We start from the raw sequence: 9,185 nt of genomic DNA on the forward strand, positions 1-9,185 counted from the left end.
CTCGAATGTGAACAAAGCCCTGACTCGACCTGCGATGCAGCAGACACGGCGCACAACACTGCAGACAAGAATTGCAAAACCAGGTTTTCCTGAAGTGCCTGCCAACGAGCCTGCAGGCCCAGACGACCATTCAACTCAAATGTCAAAGCAGCCACAAGCTCACGCCAGCAAAAGGTTCTCACGCAACAAAACCCTGCCTTAATCACAACAGTGTCACCCACGGGACAGCGGACTGTGAGTAGTGCTTCAACTCCAAATCAGAGAGAAGCCGTCCTAATGCTGCCAAATACAGGCCAAACTAGAAAATAAAGTAAAGGCTCAGCTAAGGGGTCACAGTAAGAGCACCCAGGAAACAGCTGAACATCCTGTCACCATTGCAACAGATAATTCACAGGACAAGATTGCGCTTACATTAAAAAAACAAAGTCAACAAACAAAATGGGGGACACATAATACATCAACCCCACAAAGCTGACTATGGAAAAAAGTTTTGCGTAAAATTAGTATGAATGTAGAATCACATGTCCCAATGGTGAAAGGAGGCCTACGGCTGCCCCAAATGATGCTGCCACTTCACAAACACATATAAGTGCGTGTACATTTTGGAAGACAGGTTACGACTCTAATGTGAACCCAGGCTTTTCCTATGCCAAAGGAAAAATGTGCAACCAAACAACACCAACGCTAGGAAGAAAAATGAAAATGTCACTATGAAAGAGGAGATTAATGGGAAGAATTGTCAGGTTGAAAAAGTAAAAACAGGATCAAGCCATCACCCCTCCAGTGGCTCATGAACGCAAGATCTGCGCCAAGGGTCGCCGTCACCCCTTCACTATAAATCAGTCCTGTTCCCGCACGGCACGCTGCCAATACAAGCAAGTAAAAGGCTTGCCACCCAACATCAGAAAGTGGTGAGCTACATCATTTTCTTTGAATTGTTTCAAAGTTCAAGTCAGCGAGGAACTCTTTTTTTATTAATTAGCCCAGAAACTTAGGTCTTTTTTTTTTGTTTAATATAATTTATCAAGTCTGTCAATTATTTCTTTGCCCAACACTTCCATAATTCCAATTATTACCCAATACCCAGATGTGTGATCTTCCTTGGGCCACGACCGCACAAGCTGCAGTTTGTTTAGCGCAGAGAGAGAGAGATGAAGGATGAGAGTGGGGGAAAGATAAGCATTTAAATATTAGTATCTATAAAATTTCTACAATTAAGTGGATGTAAATGACTTGTTTCCTAATAATGTTAGAGTTGTAGCTTTAAAAAATTGAAACACAGTCATTCAGAAATTTTATTATCTGAATCATTTATTGCAGACAAAAATTTTGCATTGTAAGATCAACTGGATTACAAACCATCTAGGGAGGAAGAGGCATTATAATTTAGAAAACACTCAAACTTCAATGGCAATTCTGTCAGTTGCTAGGATACGAAGCAAGGGCAATACATTTCTGTGAGCTCTACTAAAGGAGAAAATGAACTTTGAATACAAAAAGAGTTTGAGTTGTGTTAACAGTTTTGTGGGACACTAAAAAAAAAAAAACTAAAACAAGGGGACAGGATGACTGCAGTGAACTTCCTTGTAAAAAAAAAATTCTAAAAAAACAAAAAAAGCCAAATGGTCTTTACGTACTAGCTGAAGTTCTTGTATTTGGTCACCATTTGGGAATGACCCATAAAGAGGTAAATGTTAAAAAGATGGTGTCCTGTATAAGATCTTAAACTGTAATATCGAAACCACTGGTCTCAATAAAGATAAAGATGGACATGTGGCAGCCGCTGAATAGAATGGTATTCTGTTATACTTTCAGTTTTGCTTCCCAGCTTTTATTATGAAAGCAAACTGCCAAACAGGAAGACCTGTAGATAGGTACACGTACAGGAGAAACATATGCTGATTGACTTTTGAGGTTCGGGCAACAAAACAACCACTCCATTTATAAATGAAGCCACATTTCTCGGGGAAACTGGATTTCTGCTGACCAGATGTATGCTGGATCAGCTGTGTGTGTGTCTGAGTGCTTCTGTACATGGCCGAGTGTGTTCCTGGGGGCGGATTACACAATCATTTCCAGCTGTCGTGCATATTCGATGACCTGTTGTGCCAGCTCTGTAGAGGGGATGGTCACCTCTTCTGTCCGCTGCTGCTGACTGGTGAAAGAGTAATAGCCATCTGGGCTCAAATTCCATCCCCTCTGAAATGAAAAGAACGTTCAGCTTTGATTATTTGGCTGTTTCATTCTCAGCAGGGTCTGGGAAGGAATTTTGCTTGGTATTAAAAAAAAATTTAAATCACAACAACCTGTCAATGAACAGCAAGTTTAAATAGTAAGTAATTCAACATTCAAGCAAAGCCTGGTTATTTATATCTTACCTAAAATATTGTATTTATTTAACCATTGCATAAAACTCTCACAAGTCATTTTCCTATTAAAACCTTTTCACATTTGTGAAATAACATGTACTGTGATTTTTAAGTGTTGAAAGGACAAGATACAAACATGAAAATATGCACAACCCTCTTCAATAAAACTCTTTTTGGTATGTTGTAGTTGCAGGTAAATCTCCACTAATACCCCTATTTCCCCAAAGAAAAAGAACTGGCCCAGGAAAACCGGTTCCAGATTTGCACCAACAACTCATTGCTGGTCTAGAACAAATAAATGCTTTTGTCTGGGGCTGGGGCAGACAAGATAAACTAAAGCTTTCTTTTAGGTAAAAATAAACATATCATTTCTTAGATTTGTATGACATCTGTGACATTGTTCACAGATGTAATGTCATGGCTCTATGATGCTTCTCTAGCCTGTGGAAAAGCAAAGCAGTTCCTAAGAGGTATGCAAGTTGAATTAGCTCTGAGCCAGCTTTAGCACAAGTCCAGAATCAATTCTGATTCATCTCTAGATGCTACATGACCTATAATTTAGTTCAAAGCCCCAATTAATGATATACATACCTTCTTGGCATAGTCTGTCATCTTTTTTGGGGAGCTAAAGAAAAGCACACGGGTGGCTTCACTGAACTGGATCTGCTCATACGCTTTCTCTATGCAACCTGCAATCTCGTCACTGCAATGGAAAAGGTTAAAGATTTGCTTCAAGTTATGTTCAAAGAAATGTTATGTACATGAAGTCTTACTTTGTGTTTATTCCAGAGGTATCAAAATGAAGCATAATGAAATAAACAATTAAGAATGCCCCATCTATTCTGATAAACACAGATGGAGTCCACTGAAGTCTTTTACTGTTCAGAATTTTCTTCATCAAGACAGCTTATTAGAGGGGTGGGCAACCCATGCTTCTGAAGGGCAGCAACCCTGCTTGTTTTCCCAACTATCCCTGCCCTACCCACTGCCGATTACCTGGATCAGGTGAGTTCAGACAATCAGGAGCTGGGGGAGCAGGTTGTAGGGCAGGGATAGTTGGAAAAACAATGTATGTCAGCTGGCTGACCAAGAAAGATTGGGATACTAGATATGCAATTGTTGTAACCTTCCCTTATTCTGCCATTTCACAGTTTATTCTGGATCTCGCATGTATGTTTTGCCAAACGTCATCGAATTCTTCTAAAATTCAAGGTCTGATGCAACTTAGCTCACACAATAAGTTTCTGATTCATTCTGTAACTACCAGCTTCAAAAGGTGCTGAAATATTTCTAAACAAAATATGCAGTAAAAACACCAGGGTTAGTTCTGCAGGGAATTCCCATAACAGAAGTGGTTACCAAAGAAAAGATCATCACTGAAACAAATGCTAAAAATTAAAGCAGGCAGGCTTTCCACATTGATTCTTACCGAATTGTGTCGAGCAGAATATCTATGAAAAAGGTGTAGCTCTCTGCAGGGATGTTCCCTTTGGCAAGGAAAACCTTGTTGTAGCTTCCCTCCATCAAGTACTGAAAAGGAAAGAAAATATTTGATAGTACCATCACAGGGGATTTACAGAGCCTGTGTGTATGTGGAGGAAAATGTGATCATTTGTGAGTGATAATTATTAATTTGTACATTTAAATAATTTAACTACACCTCACATTTAGTTTCTAAATGTTAAGCCAAAATCAAAATTAAGTAGTATTAAATCATTTCCACACACAGACTGTCTATGAGGCAGCTTGAATGATTTGATGCTTGAAGACAGCTGTAGATTAACAAGCTTCAGAAACCAAAGGTAAACATGGAGCACTGAAACATCGAAAAATTCTAAAAGCTGTGTAAGAAAATGGAGAAGGAAAAAAAGTTACATTTTTGAACCATTATAATGCACAACTACATCAAAACACAGCTGTTAGTCGGTTGCCAACCCTATGTGTGCTCTTTCCTAGTTGACTCAACTAGCAAAAACAACCTGCAAATAATTGCAGCTGCTCTGCTCAAGCAGACAAGTCATGAGAACAAGTTTGATGCCCAAATATAAGTGACACAACATCAAACACTGGATTGATACTTTATCTAGGTATAAAACACAGTACCTGCTCTAAAGATACTGGGTGTCTGATGTACACATTAGTCTGAATGTCTCGTGCACTCAGCCTCTCAAGTTCTGTGTGAAACTCAGACACTCGGTTCTGTGAGAGCAAGAAGAGCAGGTTCAGCCCAAGTAACTGGTGCATGTAGGCAGCGTCAGGCAGTTCCTCCCTTGATGACAAATGTAAAGAAAGAGCAGCATTAGAAAAATAAAACCGTACTGAGTAACTAAATTCTACAACACATGGAAATACAAACGGTGATCATACTTGTAATCAAAGTAGTAACATTTTAGCTGTGCCATGTATCTTTCAAAGGATGGGATGTCTTTCTTAAGGATACTCCACAAGGCTCCAATTTCGAGGACATCCCCTGAAACGCAAAACACAAATCTATCTCAATTTGGGTTTTTTTTTCCTGGCTAACAATTTCACTACTCTGCCAAACTGTAATCCACAGTTAATGCAAATGTTGTTCTATACTTACGAGCTAAAATAAGCTGCTGCTTGGTGAGTGCAGAGCCACTGGTAGGTAAAAAGTTCAGCTCCAATAATGAAACCTGTAAAAACAAAGCCTGATGTCATGATTTCCTACAAGATCACGTCATTTAGGTTTTCAGTGTAGTGCTGACACTAATGCCTTAACATAATCAAACGTCCCGTCCTTATCCACCTGTCAGCTTTACTTCTAAACAACCCTTCAAAAGTAGAAACTACGAACTTAAACTCTTCACTCTAGTAACGCTTAAAAACAAAGAAGCGTACAATGTCATCTCCGCAAACGTCCATTTAAAAGTTAGGGGTCCGTTCCAGTCTGAAACTAAATGGACATTAAAGAAGCGGAAGGTGCTTCACCGTTAGCATCATCGATTCATAATAACTTTGTTGAGTAGTTAACAGAAATCCTAGATGTATTAAACTATCACCCAAACATTTAGCGACTCTAAACTCTGAGTTACTATCGAGTTTAATTACAGTTCCCCTAGTGTCAACTGTTCACAACATTAGCCTCGCTAGCCTAAAAGAGCAAGATTAGCTTCATAAGCTAACAGCACTATCAGTTCTAAACAATCAGTACCCCCGGTATGAATGAGAAAAATAAAAACGAATTAATAGACCGACACCAGCCGAGCAACCCTACCTTAAGTTTGCTCAAAAGTTCCCCACATTTATTTAGGTTTGGGTTTTTCTTGTTCCACTCTGCTTTGAGCGTCTCATAAAGCCCCGCAGTCTCTTTCAGCGCCATGGTGAATCTGCAAAATATACGACACCGGCCACCGTAATACGTTAAACGACTGTCGTAAAACTCCTTGGTTGCCAGGGACTGTGGACGTGAACGAGTTCAGTATTTGAAGTTGGTCTAAAGAATGTATTAGATTCGGGTGGAAAACACGGAGGGATTTTGTTCAACTTTTAAGAAAGAATTGAATTGCTCCATTGGAAAAACAACAGTGTAAGAGGAGAGTGAATCCAGAGGATGGCAGCAATGCAACAATTGGGGATCTCTGCTGCCAAAAAGCTCCAATAAGTAGAAGAAGAAGAAGCAGATAAAGCTGCAGAAGAAGAAGACTGCCCCTCGACAGACGGCAGATCAAGATGGCGGCATTCGGGGGGGAACGATGGCTAAATGAGTTACCGAACCATACCATTTTCAAGAAAATATGCGAGAAACTGGACTCGCGGCCAATCAAGAATGAGAGAGATGTTGCTAAAAATCTCACCTTTTGTTTGGGTGCGGACCTTTTCGTGTGGGATGACATAGACCGCGTGTTTTACACGACCAACTTGCGACAGTTAAACTCGGATGACAGTCGCAGTAACGTTAGCGGGAGCTATCAGACCTTGCTATGCATCAATCCTCCTCTGTTCGAAGTGTGCCACACGTTGGTGAGTCCAACGCAACACCACATCGCACTAATTGGCAAAAGAGGCATCTCTGTGCTTGACCTTCCTCAGCGGTGGGGTAAAAGATCCGAGTTTGAGGGCGGAAAGAGCGAAATCAACTGCAAGACCATCCCCGTTGCGGAGCGCTTCTTCACCAGCTCACAGTCCGTATATCTACGACAGGCTGCTTGGTATCCCAGTGAGACCGATGAGCCGCATCTAGTGCTGCTCACATCAGACAACACCATCAGGTTTTACAGTTTGAACTCTCCCCAAACACCGGCCAAGGTCCTGCCATTGTCGCAGCTCGATGATGACAGCAGCGTCCATCCTCCGGCCCGCTCCTATGCAGCATCTCTGGGCGAGATAGCAGTGGCGTTCGACTTCGGGCCGATCGCGTCCCTCCCTCGGCAGTTGTCAGTACAGTGCTCCAAAGAACAGCAGGTCTACCCCCTGTACATTCTCTACGAAAATGGGGAGACCTATGTGAGCTACACGAGCCAGACAAACGGTGTGAGTCTAAGTAAACCTGCTGGACCCCTCCCCATGTATCCTGCAGCAGAGGATAACTATGGCTATGATGCTTGTGCCATTCTCTGCTTACCATGTGTGCCCAGTATCCTAGTGATCGCCACAGAAACGGGCACGCTGTACCACTGTGTTATCCTGGAATCGGAAGAAGAGGATGAGCGAGGAGCAGTGGAAAAATGGATCCGAAGCACAGAATCTGTGCCAGCTCTCTATGTATTTGAGTGCGTAGAGCTAGAGCTTACCCTCAAGGTAGCAACAGGAGAGGATGAGGAGCCTCCAGAGTTTGACTTTACTTGCCCAATCCGACTGCACAAAGACCCCCTGTGCCAGCACAGGTACCACTGCACCCACGAAGCAGGAGTACATAGTGTGGGGCTAATTTGGCTCAACAAACTGCAGAAGTTTCTCAAGTCAGATGAGGAGGACAAGGATAGTCTCCAGGAACTAGCTTCAGAGAAGCGCTGTATTGTAGAGCACATCCTTTGCACCAGACCACTCCTAACCAATCAGTCCGCTCCTGTTCGTGGTTTTTTGATAGTTTCTGACCTATCCTTGGGCGCCACCATGATCTGCATCACCAACACATATGAGTGCATCCTGTTGCCGCTTTTGAGCTCCATTCGTCCACCATCACCTCCCCTGCTATGTTCCTATCCAGGTCCAGGTTCCGCTAACTCCCCTCTGCGTGGACTGGCCAACGACTCCTTTGAGCAGCACATTCGCAACATCCTGGCTCGTAGCTCGACCAATCCACTTGTACTTAAGGCAGGGCACAAGGACACCTCTCCACCCCCTCCCGAGCGTCTGCAGCTCCTCAGCAGAGCCACACAGGTCTTCCGTGAGGAGTATATTCTGAAGCAGGATATGGCCCGTGAAGAGATGCATAGAAGGGCAAAACTCCTGACAGGCCAGAAGAACAAGCAGCTTGAGGAGCTGGCTCTGTGCAGGGAGGAGAGGAAGAGTCTGAGAGAGTCAGCAGAGAGATTAGCTGATAAGTATGAAGATGCAAAATATCGCCAGGAAACCATTATGAACAGGGTTAAAAAAGTGCTGGGCAGCCTGCAAAGCCAGCTGCCTATACTGTCAAACAGTGAAAGGGACATGAAGAAGGAACTGCAGACCATCAGTGATCAGCTGAAACACTTGGACAACTGCATCAAACAGGTGAACATGAAGATGGAGTACCAGAAGTCACAAGTGGACAAGGGCATGCCTGCAGCCAGGACAACGGTGTTACTCAACGCGCACCAGAAGAAGGTTGTTCAAGATGTCCTCAGAGAACAGGGACAGCAAATTGGTGACATGATGAAGCAAATTAAAGACATTAAAAATTATTTCAGTTTCTAAACTCTGTAGAAATGACTTCAACTGTGTTACAATATTTCAAGTTTTTTTGTTTGGTTTTTTTTTAAACACAGTTGGTAAATGTGTCTTTTGTAACTTGATGGGAAGCTAGAATAAGAGGTTTAGCCTTTGATTTGTGCCCTTTGGAGGATATTAGAAGTTAGATAAGTTTGTTTTATATTGCTGATATAACTTTACCTTTGATATTGAATGTTGTTCATCACATAACAGGGAAACAAAAGGTTTTCCTTTGTTTCTTGCTTAACAATTTGCATATTGTTTTACATATTCTATGTTAAGGTTTCAGTCTTTGTCTTGGAGAAGAATATGTATGGATAGGTACAAGGAGAAATACTTTTAGATAAACTACGCTTACCAAGCTAGTGTAAACATGGTCTGTAATTTTTTTTCTGATGTGTAATAAACTTTAAAGTTCTCTGTAACTGACTTTACGCTTTGTTACCAACTGCATCAGGTAGTTATCGATGTACAACATCTTTGAAGCGAAGTTACAAACTTAAAAAATGAGTGTAAGTAAGTGGCTGAAAAACACAAAAAGGATAGATTGACATCTTAATGCAATACTAATATGTCAATGTTTTAAAATGAATTTGTCAGAAATATCGCCATCTGTCCATACAACCACGAAGAGAGCAATTCCTAATGAAACCCTTGGATGTGGGGTCAAAATAAATTAACCCACTTGATCCGACTGATTTCTGCAGCCACAAATGCATAATATGCTAATAATTTGATAAATGACAAATAATATTTGTTGGGTAACTAGAACACGGGGATTGCAAAAGAGATTTGATAAGTGAATTTGATATGCTTTATTTTATTATAAACAATATCCTATGAGAAAATGAACCTGAATCTTTTACTGCACACATCTATAAACCTCCTCCGCCATCTATGGTTGGATTGTGCAATGTACAATTTAATGAAAGCTTGCCAGGA

The 9,185-nt window shown here is 41.5% G+C and overlaps 2 protein-coding genes across 2 annotated transcripts; one reads left to right on the forward strand and one right to left on the reverse strand.

The window, feature by feature from the left end:
* Nucleotides 1-1,282: 1,282 nt before the first annotated feature.
* On the reverse strand, nt 1,283-5,764 carry psmd8 (proteasome 26S subunit, non-ATPase 8). Its single transcript, XM_067507708.1, has 7 exons — nt 5,608-5,764; nt 4,954-5,026; nt 4,737-4,839; nt 4,473-4,638; nt 3,799-3,899; nt 2,961-3,072; nt 1,283-2,199 (listed from the first exon to the last, which is right to left on the reverse strand). Exons 1-7 carry the CDS (start codon nt 5,710-5,712, stop codon nt 2,062-2,064), a joined length of 798 nt encoding a protein of 265 aa, XP_067363809.1. The 5' UTR covers nt 5,713-5,764; the 3' UTR covers nt 1,283-2,061.
* A 68-nt stretch (nt 5,765-5,832) lies between these two features.
* On the forward strand, nt 5,833-9,095 carry nup88 (nucleoporin 88). Its single transcript, XM_067507707.1, has one exon. The coding sequence runs from the start codon at nt 6,063-6,065 to the stop codon at nt 8,226-8,228; it is 2,166 nt and encodes a 721-aa protein (XP_067363808.1). The 5' UTR covers nt 5,833-6,062; the 3' UTR covers nt 8,229-9,095.
* The last annotated feature ends 90 nt before the right edge of the window (nt 9,096-9,185 follow it).

The sequence above is a fragment of the Channa argus genome, chromosome 6 (assembly GCF_033026475.1).
Source record: "Channa argus isolate prfri chromosome 6, Channa argus male v1.0, whole genome shotgun sequence".
Taxonomy (NCBI): domain Eukaryota; kingdom Metazoa; phylum Chordata; class Actinopteri; order Anabantiformes; family Channidae; genus Channa; species Channa argus.

What these genes read in the sequence shown, in the direction of transcription:
- nup88 (XM_067507707.1), top strand. Translation starts at nt 6,063, where the DNA reads ATGGCGGCATTCGGGGGGGAACGATGGCTAAATGAGTTACCGAACCAT.
- psmd8 (XM_067507708.1), bottom strand. Translation starts at nt 5,712, where the DNA reads ATGGCGCTGAAAGAGACTGCGGGGCTTTATGAGACGCTCAAAGCAGAG. An exon ending in TGTTACTACTTTGATTACAA is followed by an intron (nt 4,639 to 4,736) that starts GTATGATCACCG and finishes TTTGTCATCAAG; the next exon opens with GGAGGAACTGCCTGACGCTG. An exon ending in ATTCTGCTCGACACAATTCG is followed by an intron (nt 3,073 to 3,798) that starts GTAAGAATCAAT and finishes TTTCCATTGCAG; the next exon opens with TGACGAGATTGCAGGTTGCA.